The 19,569-nt window shown below is 41.3% G+C and overlaps 1 protein-coding gene across 1 annotated transcript in view; it reads left to right on the forward strand.

Moving 5' to 3' along the window:
• Positions 1-248: 248 nt before the first annotated feature.
• LOC111969673 (receptor-type tyrosine-protein phosphatase T-like) overlaps positions 249-19,569 on the forward strand; it is a 398,678-nt gene continuing 379,357 nt past the window's right edge. The window contains exon 1 of the mRNA XM_070445814.1: positions 249-679. Within this exon, the coding sequence (XP_070301915.1) occupies positions 604-679 (76 nt within the window). The 5' untranslated portion in view covers positions 249-603. The remainder of the gene's footprint in view (positions 680-19,569) is intronic.

The raw sequence follows: 19,569 nt of genomic DNA on the forward strand, positions 1-19,569 counted from the left end.
GTTATTTTTTATCTATTGTATTAGTATAAAATAATATAATTTTCCCCAAAAATATTAGCATACAATATGTATTTGTATTATTTATTTTATACAATTTTTTTGCTTATCTTTATCAAGGGTGCCAATAAAATCTCACTTTTGACATAGCTAAAAGGTTATCAAAGCGCGGGAAGCTTTCATTGTGCGCACGACAGGCTGCTCTTTTTTAGGAAGCAGCCGCACTTTCGGCATCAGAAGTGAGTGTCAGCACTGGAGAAAGAATACCTCGCACACTGTCACGTCTTTCTTCTGCCCCAGCACAGCGGAATATAAGACTCCAACGCAGAGATAGAGGTTCAAACGTCGTGTCGGAGCGGCAGGTAGGCTATAGGGAACCGGGGAACATCGGAATGCTCTGCCACTCTCCTCGCTCTTCTCTATCTGTTCTCAACTCCGCTTGCCATCAGTTACTGATTGAAGTCAAACAATCAAGCCGGGATTGCTGTCTACTGCCTTTCAGTAGGTCTACTCCCTCACTGCAATACCAATGCGAGGATACTGTCAGTGTATACAGTCAGCGAGTAAACGGACGGGAGGCGCGCATGTAAAATAGTCACTGACAAAATGGACAAAGGGAACTACATCATTGCTTCGCTTCTTTTTCAACTGCTGGACTTAATATGTGGACAGTTCTTTCCAGGTAAGTGTATTCTTGTTTCTCGGAAGTGCTTAGAAGCCTATAGGCTACTTTCATCTCAGTAGAGCCTGTGCTTTGGAGATGGCGATACGCAGGGACCGTGGGCAGGTGCATGCGTAGGAGTTAATGCTGCGTCTCCAACTTTTATTTTCGAATATTGTAGGCTACATACTTGAACCCACACGCACGCACGTACGCTCGCAACACACACACACGGTATCAAAATGCACGCCGTTCGAGCACTTGTTACTCAAAGCGCAATTTGGGGAGCTTTGGTCAAGCTTTTTTTCACAAGTATTCTGGGCTATAAAACATGACATTGACAAAGTCGAGAATATTGACCTGTATCTGTAATGCAGAATCGTTATGACACAGATAGGCTAAGCTATTCACCACATAACCATTACACAAAGCAGCGGTAATTTCGGAGTAGTTTATAACGTGATAATAAGTAAACTACGCATAACGTTGAATAGGCTATACGTGGACCAACTCGAATAAACTCTGCTTTTATTTTTTTTTAAACAACATTTCACTATACACTAGGCTAATTCCTATAACCTAACCTAGGCTATGTACGGATATAATCTACCTCCCATATTCATACTCGCGATTCGGAATTAGGTTTTGATTGGAAATAAGTGAGACAGACCCATTGCTACATTGTGGCAAAAGTTTTCGTGGAAAATATATTTGTGCTGTAACCTATATTRAAACAGTTTAACATGACGGTAGTTAGAGGAAATGTTAAAATAACTTGATACCACGGAATAGACTGCTGTCTCAGTCACGTTAGCTTTTTCTTGCTCTCAAACTGTAGTCTTGTTGAATATCTGATAGTAGGCCTAATGAACAAAACTATTAAATAAATGTAGGCCTTCTTSAAATCCACTGTTAATAAACAGAAAAACGAATCTAAATAAGAAAAGAAAAGGAATAATCATGACATTTATGAACGTGGTTGAAATCCGTAGACTGAAAGGCCGAATTTCTAATGATTTATTTTATTTGTTTCACAATTTTTATCATACTTTTTCAGTGCGATTGAATTTCTTATCTCGTGTATGAGCAAGTCTACAAAAAGTATTCATCAGAGACGGATGAGAAAGCGAGACACCCCACTGGCTGTTATTTTCTTGTTTTTTTCCCCTGGTTAAATGAAAGTCAATGAATTAAGTAGACCAGAACCTGCTGCTATTGCCTTGGGTGTCTATGGGACACACACACAGTTAAGTTGACCGGAACTGATAATTTAAAAAAATATCAATGACCAGAGTGAATTATCTTCATTTATCCACCAACTTCGGTGTTCATGAGCTCGAGACGGTCTGCCTGCTGAGTTGTTCACCCGTAAGGTGGCGCTCTGGGCACATCATTATATTACGCTCACCTACACCAGAGGATCATGCGCGCAAGGGAACTTTACTAAACAGTCAAGGACAAAGATGGTTTTAAATCCGAGACCCTTGGAATACCCATTCTTCTTAAAAATAAATTAAGGCAGTTTATTACTTACGTTTGTGGTTATTTATCGTAGAAATTGATGATCACACTTTATGGATTGGTGTCCATTTTATTTATTTCCGATGCATATCTCCATATGGATTTGGTGGTAGACTGATTTATTTTTTAAATCAAACTTAATTCTTGGACAAACGCATGGAAACCTCTCTTTTGTTGTTGGTAATGTGCATTAGTCACACAACTCTAATATATAATGTGCAGTAGGCCCTGCTGTAAATCAGGATATTCTGTGTAGATATTTATTTTATTTTTATGAATTGATATATCATGCCAGTCAGTGATCTGCATTTCAGCACCACTCTCCCAAATAAGCAGAAGAACAGACAACCAACATTATTCATTTCAATGGGAAATAGTAGTGATGAATGCAGCCCATTGCCCCTTTGCCAAGGAAAGAAATCTAGTGGAAAAATGTAGCTTCTCTGCATACATTACCAAGGGCTCCCCACTCCTTTGCATACATCATCCTGCAGCACCCTAACACCTGCAATGTAACAGGAGACAGCAGTCACTCTGTATGCTGGAGAGGACACTCGCTAGCCAAGTGCTGCCAGACTAATGGTAATTCCAGGCTGATGCAGTGTCAGTGTTCAAGGCCCCTCTCGCCAGCCCTTCCATTTTAGGGAGCAGGTTCGTGTTTTTCGTCATAAATCTTGTTCTGGGCAGCAGCTCTGCAAAGTGGTCACTAGCTGGCACAGCCACAAAGTCCTAATATCTGAAGATTTTTAAACTAACCCTAACCTTAACCCTAACATTAGGCATACTGCTAACCCTAATGCCTAACGCTGACCTTAAATTAAGACGAAAACGCCAATTTTTGTTTTCATTACAAAAAAATATATATAGCCAATTTTGACTTTGCAGCTGGCCTATCTAAGGGAAAATCACTGTTCTGCCTCCAGGACAAAACTCATGACAATAAATGTCAACCTGCTGTTAGGGAAGGACACACACATTGGCAGCTTAGAGATAGTGTGCGTGTGTGTGTGTGTGTGTGTGTATGTGTGTTTACCGTGAACTTCAGTTTGCTCCAGAGTATTTACAAACAATTTCTGTTAGGTTTTGTTGATATTCCACTATGGCTGAAGCTAAAAAGTCAGGGGTGTTATTTAGGATTGGTTTGAGTTGGGATTTTATTTACACTGAACACAAATATAAACGCAACAATTTCAAAGATGTTACTGAGTTACAGTTCATATAAGGAAATCATTCAATTGAAATACATTGATTAGACCTAATCTAAGGATTTCACATGACTGGGAACACAGATATGCATATCTTGGTCACAGATACTGTACCTTAAAAAAAAGTATGGGTGTGGATCAGAAAACCAGTCAGTATCTGGTGTGACCACCATTTGCATCATGCCGCATCTCCTTTGCATAGAGTTGATCAGGCTGTTGATTGTGGCCTGTGGAATGTTGTCCCATTCGTCTTCAATGGTTTTGCGAAATTGCTGGATATTGGCGGGAACTGGAACGCGCTGTGTACATGTCGATCCAGAGCATCTCAAACATGCTCAATGGGTGAAAAAGCCGTATGTGGAGGTCCTGGGCTGGCGTGCTTAAACGAAGCCTGCAGCTGTGAGGCCGGTTAGACATACTGCCAAATTCTCTAAAACAACGTATGGTAGAGAAATGAATAATTCAATTCTCTGGCAACAGCTCTGCTGGACATTCCTGCAGTCAGCATGCCAATTGTACACTTCCTCAAAACTTGAGACATCTGTAGCATTTTAGAGTGGCCGTTTACTGTCCCCAGCACAAGGTGCACCTGTGTAACGCTCATGCTGTTTAATCAGCTTCTTGATATGCCACACCTGTCAGGTGGCTGGATTATCTTGGCAAAGGAGAAATGCTCATTAACAAGGATGTAAACACATTTGTGCGCACAAGTTGAGAGAAATAAGCTTTTTGTGTGTATCTTTTATTTCAGCCCACGAAACATCGGACCAACACTTTACATGTTGCGTTTATTTCTTTGTTCAGTATAGTTATTTTTAATTGAGTACTACTCTGTCACTATACTTCCATAATTGTGCTTTATTCCACAGGTAGGCAAAACATACACTTTAACTTTAAATTAGCTGTTGTGATTTAAGTAAAATTTATTTTGAATAACAATTTCAAAGAGGTCTGAATATTGTAATAGAAGATGGTTAAAGAAACTGGATGTCATCCAAACAAGAAATTGTGGCAAGCAATTCAACTGTGATTGCCCCAGCAAATGTAACCGGGAGTCACTCAAGCACTGATAGGGGAAACGACTACACCTCCAGAACTTCAGAGAGGGGAAAAATGTACTTCAAGTGGTCGAGAAATGAAACACCTGAGAGCACAAATGAGTTGGGAGGCTGTCGGAGAATTAATGAATTTCACATGCCTTTCCTTTGGGCCTTTTAGAAAAAAGGTTGAAAACAGTAAAAAAAGGAAATATATCTGGAACATGATTTTGCCCAATCAGTCCATGAGAACCTGTCAGAAGCCTAATTGTTTCTTTCAACTCCCCGTTATCGTCTGGCCCCTTGTGTTGCCGTGGCAGCAGCGGGGCAGCAGAGTGGCAYGAGCACTTTTTGACAAGCTGTCTGTCACTCACCGGTACTGTCTGTTTAGTATGCTCGCCCACCCGGTCACGTTCTCTCTTTTTTTCCCAGAGAAGAGAGCTGCATTTGCTGTGTGTGGATGGAGCTGTATTTGCCAGCGGTCTGCTTATCTGCATGACTGTGTCACCCTAATCCACAGCACTTATTCTATTTGCCTGACTAAATGACAGCTTAATACAGGGGCAGGCCTGTGCCACAGGACGCTAAAGTGCAAGCCGCTGGAAGAATGTCTCTCTCTCTCTCTCTCTCTCTCTCTCTCTCTCTTTTTCAATGACATACTTAAAAGCTAGATATCATGCCTGAAAACCTTGTTGTGAAGCAGAGGAGGAATGCCTGGTTTTATTGCTGACCGAGGCTCATATTCTTTGAGGTGAAAACCAGGGCCTGTATTTAGAAAGGGTTTTAGAGTAAGAGTGCTGAACTATCTAGGATCAGTTTTGTCCTTTAAATCATAATGAATATTGAGGGGGGAACTGATCTTAGATCAGTACTCTGACTTTTTGTGATACGGGACCTGACATTCTGTAGTTGCTCAAAGTTTAACCTGATATTTCAAGGCACGAAGCACATAATGACTCAGTAGAAAGAGGATGAGAGAGAGAAAGAGAGTGAGGGAGAGAGGATGAGGGAGAGGGGAAGATAGAGGGAGATGGCTATGAGAGAGGAAGAGAGAAATGGAGAAAAAGAGAGTCGGTGCAGGGGTTTCCTGATATACAGGGGTTTCCGAGGGTTTAAAAGGTGATACAATTTAATTATGTTTTTCTCATTGTGCAGCGCTGGATTTACAGGTATTGCCCAATTATTGAGAGATTCATGAAAGTACYGGGGGAAATTGATCCGTTGTACTGTCACCTGGGAATTGACAGAGCAGGTTAAGACATAAACCGTAATTTGAGCAAACACCTCTCTCGCCTTTGTTTGTGGTGTGAGAAAGGGACAAACAAATTATCAAAGCCTGACTGGCGAGGAAGTGACACACAATAGGACTATTATCTAGGAAAAAAAAACACAAACATTGTTTTCCTCTATTTTCATGTGTTCTATTCCTACGCCATACAGTATATGGACATTTTCGAATCAATTGATGGCGATTAGTATAGTTCTCACGTTAAAGAAACTGTTGGACTTGTGTTTGGATGTTATCGAGACTACACAGAAATACCAAATCATCCCTAAAAAAAGAACTCTAGTGTTGTAGCTAGCAATTAATCAGCGACATCCATCTCATGCTATCATCTTACACTATATTGTGTCTTGRCGGAATTCTATTCAGAGAGGAAAACTAAAGCTGAGGATTTTGAGACCATACACAGGAGGCCAATCTCCCCACACTTTGGGTGTTTTCCAAATGGCACCCTATTCCTTACATAGTGTACTACTTTTAACCAGAGTGTCTATTGTCTCTCGTCAAAATTAGTGCAACTATATAGGAAATAGTGTGCTATTTGGGAAGCAGCTCTTCATTACACAGGAGCAGAAACTCTACTACTGAAATCAGAGTGGTGAGCAAAATGGAGATGGAGAGGGAGGGGGGAGAGAGCAGGAGAGTGTGGAGGCAAGATAGGGAGAGGGAAGAGTAAGAGGGGAAGGTTCGGGTTAGATAGGAGGGAGAGAGCGTATGAGAGAGAATGGAGAATGAAAGGGATGGATAGACGGAAAGAGGGAGCTCCTCTGTGTAGACTCAAGAGACTGTGCCAGTATAAGGAAGGTCCCCTCGAGGCTGTGCTTTTACGGTTTGCTCAACAATCCTCCAGCTCTCAAGCAGGCGTCTTTCTACGCGATGTTTGCGAAGTGAGCCCTCAATTCTCCCAGGACTCACAGTACAGTAATCCAGCATCTGCCTCCTCTCTCCACTCTGCTCTCCCATCGTCTTTGACTGTTACCTTTCTTTCTCCATTGTCTCTCTTTCTCCTTGTTTTTCTCCTTCTCCTTCGCTTTCTCTGTCCCACCCACCCTCACACCAACAAGCCCGCACCAACTAGCCAGATATCTTCATCGATAATGGCATGCACCGTCATTTCTCTATTTCTCTCTCTCTCCTCCTCCTCAAAGTGTGCGATGGATGGAGAAGTACATGCACATTCTCTTCCCCCACTCTCATTGTCAGGATCCATCAAAAATGGTACCGTTAATTGGACAGAGAGGAAGAGAGGGTTAACGTAAATTCAGACTTGATTAATAGATAATTACTTCTGTCGTCAACGGAAATAATTACCGGCAAATTGCTGCTCAGATTGGAAGTCTCGAACAAAAAGCTGCTGCACTGGCAGCCGTCTCTGCCTCTCCGTCAAACATTTATTTCAGATTTAGAGGGTAGCCATGGAAAAGTGCTCCTCATATTAGATTTTATAGGTACAGTGCACCAAAAAGTTGGTGACCACTGTATTAGTCTATAGTGCATTCGGAAAGTATTCAGACCCCTTGACTTTTTCCATATTTTCTTACATTACGGAATTGTTCTAAAACGGATTAAATAAGAAATGTTCTTAATCTACACACAATACGCCATAATGACAAAGCGAAAACAGATTTTTAGAAATGTTTACTAAATGTATTAAAAATTAAAAACAGATACCTTATTTACATAAGTATTCAGACCCTTTGCTAAGAGACTCGAAATTGAGTTCAGGTGCTTCCTGTTTCTGTTGATAATCCCTGAGATGTTTGTACAACTTGATTGGAGTCCACCTGTGGTAAATTCAATTGATTGGACATGATTTGGAAAGGAACACACCTGTCTATATAAGGTCCCACAGTGACAGTGCATGTCAGAGCAAAAACCAAGCCATGAGGTCGAAGGAATCGTTCGTAGAGCTCCAAGACAGGATTGTGTCGAGGCACAGATCTGTGGAAGGGTACAAAAAAAATTATGCAGCATTGAAGGTCCCCAAGAACACAGTGGCCTCCATCATTCTTAAATGGAAGAAGCTTGGAACCACCAAAAACTCTCCCTATAGCTTGCCGCCCGGCCAAACTGACCACTCGGTGGAGAAGGGCCTTGGTCAGGGAGGTGACCAAGAACCCAATGGTCACTCTGAAAGTGGTACAGACTTTCTCTGTGGAGATGGGAGAACCATCCAGAAGAACAACCATCTATGCAGCTCTCCACCAATCAGGCCTTTATGGTAGAGTGGCCAGACGGAAGTAACTCCTCAGTAAAAGACACATGCCAGCCCGCTTGGAGTTTTCCAAAAGGCACCTAAAGGACTCAGACCATGAGAAACAAGATTCTCTGATCTGATGAAACAAAGATTGAACTCTTTGGCCTGAATGCAGAGCGTCACGTCTGGAGGAAACCTGACACCATTACTACGGTGAGGCATGGTGGTGGCAGCATCATGCTGTGGTGATGTTTTTCAGCGGCAGGACTGGGAGACTAGTCAGGATCGAGGGAAAGATGAACGGAGCAAAGTACAGAGAGATCCTTGATGAAAACCTGCTCCACAGCGCTCAAGACCTCAGACTGGGGCGATGGTTCAACTTCCATCAGGGCAACGACCCTAAGCACACAGCCAAGACAACGCAGGGGTGACATTGGGACAAGTCTCTGAATGTCCTTGAGTGGCCCAGCCAGAGCCTTGACTTGAACCCATCATACCCAAGAAGACTTGAGGCTGTAATCGCTGCCAAAGGTGCTTCAARAAAGTAAAGAGTCTGAATACTTATGTAAATGTGATATTTCCGTTTTTTATTTGTAAAAACTGTGCTAAAATTGATTAAAACCTGTTTTTGCTTTGTCATTATGGGGTATTGTGTGTAGATTGATGAGGGGGAAAAAACAATTGAATCCATTTTAGAATATGGCTGTAACGTAACAAAATGTGGAAAAAGTCAAGGGGTCTGAATACTTTCCGAATGCACTGTATATAGACTATGGCCTATTATTATGTGTGTTAACATATTGTTAGGCTATAATTTCAGTTTCTTTTGATGGTGTTTTAATTTGCAGTGTGTGKCCTAATCTACTTTGATTGGGCTCCGTGCCAGCGATTTAAACTAGAAAAGCAATCTAATAAATACATTTCATATGCTGTTTACAGCAGCGGAATTGGAAATACCCCCAAAAAACTTGAACGGTGTAGATTGCATTTGATAGCGAGGTCGTCAGAATTGGCAAAGGTGCCATCAATATAGAGGTCATTACACTTGATAAGGCCATTCCTCTGCCACAGCCTGAAAGTTGAATCCAGTTTAGCTGGAAGGAAGAGGTGATTATGACATATAGGACATTGAATAAAAAAATCACAGAATTAAAAATGTTGATGGAGTTGAGTTCAAAGTTTAAGAGTACTGCTAACAATTGGATTGGATGTGTAGGTTGAAGCTGAGAGAGGAATACTGGAGGTGACTAAAGCTGGCAAAGAGAAACAGGAGTTGGCTTCTGTTGACACTAGTCAGTTTCTGGAGTGTGAAGCCAGTAAATAATGTGTTGTATATGTATATTTGCTGCTCAGTAATCATTTACTGTATAAAGTTAGTAAGGGCTTGTCCTCCGTGTGTTCTATCTCTCTGGAGGAATACTTTACGTATTCTCACCACCCCATAAAAAGAAGATATAAGTTTAACCACTGAAATGAGAAAAGACATGGGTAGAAAAAGAGGGGGACATTGTAACAAATACAGAAATCGGGGCAATACATTTATCTTGATACAATTCACTTTACCAGCTAAAGTAAGGTGGAGAATATTCCATCTCTGAAAGTCCAGAGATGTTAATAAGGGGAATTAAGTTGTCATCATGGAGGGAAGACAAGGTACAGGTGATATTGATCCATAAATATTTAAAGCCAGACTTGGACATACAAAATGGAATGGTATCCTGCGGAATTTGTAATGCCAATTCATTAATAGTAAAACATTCACTTTTCGAGAATTTATATTCCTAACCCGAACAAACACACCAAACCTACTCAGTAGATCCACTATATCAGGGACACACGCTTCAAGGTCTGATATATAAAAGCAAGTCATCTGCATACAAGAAACTTTGTGTTCCAGTCCCCATCTGTAAATACTGTGTATTGAGGGTGTGACCTTTAGCATAATAGAAAGGGGTTCTATTGCCAGGGCAAATAACAGAGAGTACAATGGACATCTTAGGCGTGTGGCCCTTGACAATGGGAAACACTGTGAACGCAGTTTGTTTATACTGACGTCTTGAGTAATGAGTAAAACAATCAGATCCAAGAAACGAAGTTCACTCCAAAGCCACATTTTCCCAGTACAGAGAATAAATAGTCCCATTCTACCCTGTCAAATGCCTTCTCTGCATGTAAAGAGATAATTACTTCAGGAACGTCTGAAGATGCAGGAGTGTATGACATTGAGCAGATGCCGATTGTTAGAAAAGGAGTGGCGACCCTAAATAAACCCTGTCTGATCCATTGATACGAGYTCTGTCATAGTAGACTTTAATCGAGAGGCGAGCCGCTAACATTTTAACGTCTGCATTCAAAAGCGAGAAAGGTCTGTATGAGCCACACTCATATGCATCTTCGCCGGGTTCTCCATCAGAGATTGGGCTACTCTGGTCCAGGCCATGTTTGAACATTTAAAGAAGGAGTGGTGCCAGTTTGGCAGAAAACTTATTGTAAAATTCGATTGGGTAGCCATCTGGGCCAGGGGATTTCCCTTGCAATTATTAATTTCAATGGGATTAACTGTTTGAATACGTGAGGTAGCGTACATTTTGGGAATCAGCTGTGAGGCAGATTTGCACGAGCTGTTGAGCTAGAAGTCGACTAGTCTTTTCTCCATGCTTGTAAACAAAACCACTTGCGCGGAGTAAATGCTGCTTAGCCTTATCTGTGGAAAATTAAACAAAACAGCTGATTAAAGGTATTCTGGAATTTGAGCAACAATACACTAAAGGCCTTTCTTTGTAACGTTCTGGTGATGGAAAGGAGTATTGTTAGTCTAGTTCCAGAATGGCATTAATCAGCTGTAGTTGTTGTTTAATTTTTGTTGTTTTTTGAGAAGAGAGGAATAGGAAATTATTTCCCCAAACCATAGATGGAGAGATCGGATGTGTTTTATTTGTCTCAATAAAGACATCAATTGCATTTCTAAAAACCTGTTTTGATTTGCCATTATGGGGTATTGTGTAGATTGATGAGGGGGAAAAAACAATTTAATAAAGGCTGTAATGAAAATAAAATTGGAAAAAGTGAAGGGGTCTGAATACTTTCCGAATGCACTGTATATTCGAATGAAACGAGCCTCTCCAGAAGTCGATGAAGTGACAATAGCAATCCAGCTCGGAGGACCGAATTGGCCATTATGTTCTCGAAATGGGTGTCACAGCGCTCATCGCCTTTGATCCCAGATGGTTCCCAGGGACGAGTCCACCTCCTGGGCTCAGTCACGTCCACGAGAGGACATTGTGTCATCGTGGGGGGCACATTCAAAGATGCCCTTTTCTAACCTTTCCTGTTACCTCTTGTCAGGCCTTGAGAGACTTCATCGCTTAATTTATTGGCTTCCGAGGACTTGACAGTGCCGTGTCAGAAAGAAATGGTCTATTCTGGAAGCTCGTCTCATGCGGCTGCTCCTTTAGCTTAGCCAGGTGGAGCTTTTTAGCCACCAGTGATTTGCACGTTGTGAAGGAGAACGGTGTCCATCCATGCTTTGGCTTAGGTATGGTTCAGTATGACGTTAAAAGTGCACACTGTAGTTCACGCTGATCAGGGTGGTGTTTTTACTCATGGACTTTCTGGACCGCGTCAATCTCCCTTGAACATGTTATTAGGCCTTATAACTGACATACTGTATAACCACCGTCTTCAAATAAGGGATCTCAATAAGACAACCAGTCAACCTTGTCTATGCATCAGCTCTTTGGCTAACAAAAGGGGATTTGAAAAATACAGTCTAAACGCRCTTTCTGAGGATTAAAGAAAGACAGCGGCAGACAAATAGGAGGGGAAAGTGAAAGTATTAAATTGCATTTAAGTCAATGTTAGCCCGGCAGAATGAAAGCTGGCAGTAATGAACTGGCTGAGCTCCTTCAAGACCTGGGGCTTTGTCGGAGTGATGCGTCTGGAAGGGTAACAAAGACCCCTTGTGCATTCTCTCCCTCCAGAGAGACCATTAACCTTTCCCCAGCATTCACACGCACACTTCCCCCAGACACTTCCTCTACCGCCAATGGCCCGCTTTGTTTCTTCGCGGGAAGATTAAATGCCCCTAATTGGTTAGGCTAATGTCAATTTGTCGGAGTGTACTAATGCCTGCCACATTATTTAGTCCCTTGTGAAAAGGTCAGGCTTGTGCGCTCGTGTGCCCTGAGATATACTTCTACACTACACTACAGTAAGTCTCGACCTAGCCCTGTCACTGGGTAGAAGGAAAACACTTGAAGTGAGTGTCTTTGTGAGTTCTGCCAGGACGGTGATAAAGGTGACCAAAGKATTGTTTTTGACACTGAACCAGGTGCAGGCTTTGGCTGGAGTTTAAAAAAAATCTTGTTCCATGTCATAAAGCTGTGAACACAAATGGGCGATAAGAGGCATAACTAATCATCGCCCTGCTCCAGGTTGGCGAGGTGTGATTTGCAGACAATTGCACGAACTGGCACATTTTCTGGCTGGCGCTTGCATTGTTGCATTGTTGTTTTCCTAGCAAATAATAACTTAGGACATGTGTGCATTCCTATCAAATTAAGTGCCTTATTTTCTGTATATCGTTTTGTCATTTCTACTGTAGCATACAGTAGGTATGTATGTATGTTTTTATGTATGTATGGAGCATAATGTATTTACAGTTTTATTCACGTTTTCAAGTTCTGGTGACAAATAATTATTGCATTGATTGTAATGGACACCTATGATGCGTGTAAAATAATTTTTTGAAGGTTGTACTGATTATAATGAGCTAATGCTAAGCTATTTGCCAGCTACGTGTGGTGCCATGTATGTTGTACCTAACATGGGTTTGTTATGATTTTCTTTGAGCTAAGTTAGCATTAGCTAGCTAGTCATTCACCTCTCTCAAGACTATGTATTAATGCTACAATCTCAGGGTTTGACTCTGGTTAATTGAATGTTTTCATATGCTTTCTCGCAAGTGTAATGCCTTTAATTTTTTCAGTCTGTGTTTAGATATATACAGTATATCGATTTAAGATCTTGGTTGGCCACTGTTGTTGATATTTTTTTCTTTTTTTTCTTTTGGTCGTGTTTGCAGGATCTTTCCCTGCTGTCTTTATTGCAGTCGCGCTTTGGTCGCACTGCACCTGAGTATCAGGTTTTACTCCCTGTAGTTATGAACGTAGATGTGCTGGAACAAGGCATGGATCACGCCCCTAACACAACCCATGGGCTCAAAGTCTTGACCAACAGAAACCTTTTCTTTTACTCTTGCTGTTTGTTCGAGCTAATAGAGGATACAGGTGACCCGACTTTTGACAGTAACACAGTTTATGATTGAGTTCAAACTATTTCAATTTGGCGTTGAAAAAGACTTATCTGTTAATAATTGGGAGCCCTCTTTTGTAGGTTAAGTTGTGACAGATGGTTAACCGGGAGTTTGATCTTATTTGGGGAAGCCTGCAGTCCGCCTTAGAGGCGAGCATAGGACAGTTTTATTTTGCGCTGTTTTTATTTTTGATGTATTATTATGAGGATTTTGTGTAAGGGGGGTGGGGGGGACGTTATTTTGCCCAACTTTTTGGTACATGCTTTTTTTAAATCACAGCATATGATTGGTGGTCTAATGCAGGGTTTTCATCTCTACCCCAGACTCAATTTAGTCATTTTCATTTCGAATGACTGAAACGTCAGATATTGGGGTGGGAGTTGCGGTCGGCTATTAGGTTTACAAGCTGGAACGTCAAAGCAATGAATGGCCCGGTTAAATGAGCTAGAGTATTTGCTTATCTTAAGAATTTAAAAACCGATATAGCATTCCTAGAAGAAACATACAAGAATCTGTGAACAGCAGATCGTGYTAGACTCCGTAAAGCTTTGGTAGGACAAATATTTAATTCCAAATTCAATGCTAAGGCAACGGGAACAGCAATACTTATTCATAAGAAAGTACAATTTACTGCATATTGAGACAAATAAAATGCATTCGATCTCTCCAGTTACGCTTTGGGAAACACTTAAAGTTGTTCTTATTTCCTATTCCTCTTTTCTCAAAAAACAACAGAAAATTAAACGACAACTACAGCTGATTAATGCCATTCTGGAACTAGACCAAAAATACWAATTTCCWTRACCAGAACGTTACAAAGAAAGGCCTTTAGTGTATTGTTGGTCTAATTCCAGAATAGCATTAATCAGCTCTTCAAACTCAGTACAATTTACTATCCACAGATAAGACTAAGCAGCATCTACTCCGCGCAAGTGGCTTTGTTTATGAGCATGGAGAAAAGGCTGGTTGACTTCTAGCTCAACGGCTCAAGTGCAAATCTGCCTCACAGCTGATTCCCAAAATATACGCTACCTCACGTATTCTGACAGTTAATCCTATTGAAATTAATAATTGCAAGGGAAATCCCCTGGCCCAGATGGCTACTCAATCAAATGCTGGCACCACTCCTTCTTGAAATGTTCAAACATGGCCTGGACCAGAGTAGCCCAATCTCTGATGGAGAACCCGGCGAAGATGCATATGAGTGTGGCTCATACAGACCTTTCTCACTTTTGAATGCAGARGTTAAAATGTTAGCGGCTCGCCTCTCGATTAAAGTCTACTATGACAGACCTCGTATCAATGGATCAGACAGGGTTTATTTAGGGTCGCCACTCCTTTTCTAACAATCGGCATCTGCTCAATGTCATACACTCCTGCATCTTCAGACGTTCCTGAAGTAATTATCTCTTTACATGCAGAGAAGGCATTTGACAGGGTAGAATGGGACTATTTATTCTCTGTACTGGGAAAATGTGACTTTGGAGTGAACTTCATTTCCTGGATCTGACTGTTTTACTCATTACTCAAGGCGTCAGTATAAACAAACTGCGTTRACAGTGTTTCCCATTGTCAAGGGCCACACGCCTAGGATGTCCATTGTACCCTCTGCTATTTGCCCTGGCAATAGAACCCCTTTCTATTATGCTAAAGGTCACACCCTCAATACACAGTATTTACAGATGGGGACTGGAACACAAAGTCTCCTTGTATGCAGATGACTTGCTTTTATATATCAGACCCTGATGCGTGTGTCCCGGATATAGTGGATCTACTGTGAAGATTTGGTGCGTTTGTTCGGGTTTTAGAAATAAATTCTCAAAGTGAATGTTTTACTATTAATTAATTAGCATTACAAATTCCGCAGGATACCATTCCATTTCGTATGTCCAAGTCTGGCTTTAAATACTCATGGATCAATTTCACCCGTACCTTGTCTTCCCTCCATGATGGCAACTTAATTCCCCTTATTAACTAATTTAAACTGGACTTTCAGAGATGGATTATTCTCCACCTTACTTTAGCTGGTGAAGTGAATTGTATCAAGAAAAATGTATTGCCCAGATTTCATGGTCCTATATGTAATAATCACCTCTTCCTTCCAGCTAAACTGGATTCAACTTTCAGGCTGTGGCAGAGGAATGGCCTCACCAAGTGTAATGACCTCTATATTGATGGCACCTTCTCCAATTTTGACGACCTCGCTATCAAATGCAATCTACACCATTCAAGTTCATTTTTTTTTGCTATTTTCGCTATTGTATACAGTAGGCCTATAGGATAACATAATAACCTGAAAATGTTAGGCTGATGTGTGTTTGCTTTGTAACATTTAATTTTTGTAACTCGATGACTTTTCTTTTCTTTTAAGATGTGTTTGAAGGCATTCTGGGGTGAGGGAGGTTGAGGGGGAGYGGGGGACAAAAAGGGGAAAAATGTCCAATGTCTTAATGTTTTATCCTCCACAGACCATACCTCCTCCCCTCCCCCCTTTTTATCACGGAATACCGAAACTTGTAGTATGGTCTCAATAAAATTATCCATAGCCTATACTATAGGCTATAGGCCTAGGCTATATAAATACCATYCTCGGAGAAGCACAGGGCAAAGTTATATTTTGAAGAAAATGTACTTCCTTCCCGAGTCTTTGCTTCAAATGGCTCTTTTACTAGGCTGCCTGCGCACATTCATCCACTTGCAACATATTTCCAGCCTCCAAACAGTGGTGAATGGAAAGATAATTTTTTTACACAAAACACCAAAAACTGCAGGCCTAGTGACATCTGGCAATGGGCATTAGGCCAGAATTTATGTGTTCACTGCTGTCCGAGCACATCTCGGTGTGTCGGGCACTCATCTCTGCCTTGGCAAAATGTCAGTGTTCTCGTTGAACTTGAACAAATTGCCATCGATAAAATGCTACTGTGTTCATTGTCCGTATATTATTCCTCCCAATACCACAACCCCACCGCCACCATGGAGCACTCTGTTCACAACGTTGACATCAGCAAACCACTCGGCCCTACGCCATACACGTGGTCTGCGGTTGTTAGGCCGGTTGGACGTACTGWCAAATTCTCTAAGATAAATGAACTTTAAATTCTCTAGCAACAGCTCTGTTGGACATTGTTGCAGCCTGTACGCTCCCTCAAAACTTGAGACATCTGTGGCATTGTGTTGTGTGACAAAACTTCGCATTTTAGAGTGGCCTTTTATTGTCCCCAGGTTTAATCAGCTTCTTGATATGCCACACCTGTCAGGTGGATGGAGTATCTTGGTAAAGGATAAATGCTCACTAACAGGGGTCTAAACACATTTGTACACAACATTTTAGAGAAATAAGCTTTTTATGTGTAAAGAGCATTTCGGCGATCTTTTATTTCGGCTCATGAAACATGGGACCAACACTTTACATGTTGCGTTTATATTTTTGTTCAGTGTATGTTGGTTGGTGATATGGGTTCGGACARGTCCTTGCACTTTGAAAGCGATAATGTCAAGCTGAGTGAACTAAGTAAACAGCAGATACGTTTTGCGTTTTTGATGTTTGATGCTGTGAAACTTGGGGAATACCTCTCAGATGAGTAAATCCTGTCATGATCACAGTGGTGAAGCAGGAGCTCGATTGCTCTCTGTCTCATGGAAATAGTTGCCGTGTTTTAGCTGTATATAGTCAGCTAACTAGTTGGTTGTTTTGTCTTGTTTTAACCCCTGTAATTCATATGGAAACGGCCCAAGCTGCTTGCTATAGCTAGCTAGCTGGCTAGTCTGTCGTGCAAGGAAAGTTGTGTATGGCTGTAAATTTGGGCTGTGCTTGCAAAGTCTCAACCTCAGCTGTCACTATCACTAGCTGGCTATACTGATACCCAGCTAACTAGCCACCGAAATGGAGGTTAGAGTACTTCGTGTTTATCTTAGGTCATGGTTGCTAGGTACAGATATTCATAGGCTATACATTGCCTCTTTTTCCTATTATTTGACAGCTTAGCTGTCATGTTAGGGTAGATGCCCGTGCAGTGGAGCTTGTATGATATTGAGTTGCAGTGATATTTGTTTACATACTGTAGCAGCTAACAAGTTGCTTGTTTTGTCCTGTTTCTACTGATGCAATTCATTTCTACCGCTGAAATTCACCCTACACGGTGATTATTAGGAAGAGAGTATGTGTATGGTTTAGAAAAAGAGAGGAAGGAAGATAGAGAGARCGTGTGAGTGACAGAGAGAGAGATGATGTTCCTGACCACAATTGTATCCTATTTGTTGCTCCGTTCCCCGCTCTCTCTCCTCCTTCCCTCTGTTAGTCTGTCCCTCTAGGTCAGTGAAAGCGAGGGAAGTGATGTGGAGAGTCAGGGCTCAGCAGCAGAAGGCAAGGAGGAAGAGGAGTTAGAGATGATAGGAGGGATAGAGCTGTGGAGCGTGGAGGAAGAGGAGGCAGGATTGGAGCGAGAGGAGAGTGGAGGGAGAGAGGAAGAGGAGAGAGCGGAGACTGGAGGGAGAGGAACATGGAGAGGAGGAGGAAGAGGGAGAGGAGGAGGCAGAGGAGGAGGGAGTGGAAGAGGGAGAGCACACCAGAGAGGGAAGCCTACATTTTCATGGAGTGACTCTGCCCCAAGTCCCACCATTCACCATTGTACAATACAGCCTGGGCCCCTAAAGTGACAGGGTTTTGGACAGATTTTTTTTTCTTTCAGATGTGGTGTTTAATACCAACCTGTCCGCCACCAGATCCAATTCACTGAATTGTTTTGAAACACTTTCTGAATATAATTATAATTTTTTAAATTTTTCTAATTGCAAGTGTATTTAATTAACATTGTAAAATGAATGGATTCACATACAAGGTGTATAACTTAAGTTGCAACGCATTAACAAGCATTGCAAGGCATTATTCCAGGCGTGATCAGAGAGGCCCTGGGGTGGAGAGACAAAGAAAGAGAGAGCGTATCTCACCACAGCAGGTCAGGAACAAAGAAGAGAAAGACCAATGAATCTAAGACCTTTCATAACCATTTGTTTAGGTAAAAAATRGGAGTTGTTGACCAACAGAATACTGTTGAGTTAACCTCCAAACAGATATCAGACCTACAGGGTGTAAAGGCAACTGAACGGGGGTTGTCAAGAGCAACACAGAGAAGGCTGAATTCCGGAGAAGACAACACATTTTTTTGCAGACTTTTGAGTCACTTTGGGGGCTGAAGATGACAATTCCCAATAACTACACTATATATACAAAAGTACTTGGACATCCCTTCAAATGAGTGGATTCGGCTATTTCAGTCACACCCGTTGCTGACAGGCAATCGAGCACACAGCCATGCAATCTCCATAGACAAACATTGGCAGTAGAATGACCCCACTGAAGAGCCCAGTGACCTTCAACATGGCACCATCACAGGACACCACCCTTCCAACAAGTCACCCTGTCAAATTGTCTGAATATTGTCCTCTGGTCACATTTTTGATTATTTTTTAAATAATATGAGTGAGTAATTTAGTCAAATTTACTACAATTTAAATACTCTAGGGTTTTTTGAGAGTTGATACGTTTTTGATAATGCGTGACTGTCTTTAGACAATGGAAAACAAAATGAGTGTTATTCCTATTGACATGAATGTGACGTGGTGCTCTTTAAAAATAAGTTAACTTTGCTTTTGAGCTAGAGTGTGCCTGTTTGTTTGAAATGTGTGAAAAATGTGCTTTATCGTCAACATTTCAATAATCTACAGCAGTATTCTAGAAATAAATTGGGTTCTGGACCTCATAATAACCCATATTCGAGTAAATTACATTACAATTAAGCGGCAGGGGTGCAGCCACAGAGATGATCTGAAACTAGACTAATTCCAGAAGGCCTAATTCATTTAAACAGTCCGTTTTAATTTGACTTTAGGTTTCAGGTTGTATTTATGCGCACCAAAGAAAAGAAGTGAAAGACACAACAGTACAGATTTTTTAAAAACGTGTAAAAATGGTATGCAGGTGAGGTTGGAAGCCCAAAAGCCCACCATAAATATAAGTACAATTTTCTTTTTTGTTCAATCAGTCAAACAAAGCATATTAATTCTAATTGTACATGATACTGTATACTCAGTATACAAGAAAAACCATTAGGCTACTAACAACAAGAGGMATTTGTGTTGGAGCCTATTTCTTCCTAATCAAGAAATAAGAGGTAGGCCTACTTGTTTGACCGACTAAATTATAGTCTGGTATCTATAGATTTTGTCAGCCAATTCCTTCAATCACCATGCACTCCTTAAATACTGTATCTCAGTGTCATTGAAGAGCCTGGCGTGTTAAGTTAAAACCAGGACTCGAATTGAGGGCGTATGTGAGGGTATTGTGGATTTT

Source organism: Salvelinus sp. IW2-2015, linkage group LG11 (assembly GCF_002910315.2).
Source record: "Salvelinus sp. IW2-2015 linkage group LG11, ASM291031v2, whole genome shotgun sequence".
NCBI lineage: Eukaryota > Metazoa > Chordata > Actinopteri > Salmoniformes > Salmonidae > Salvelinus > Salvelinus sp. IW2-2015.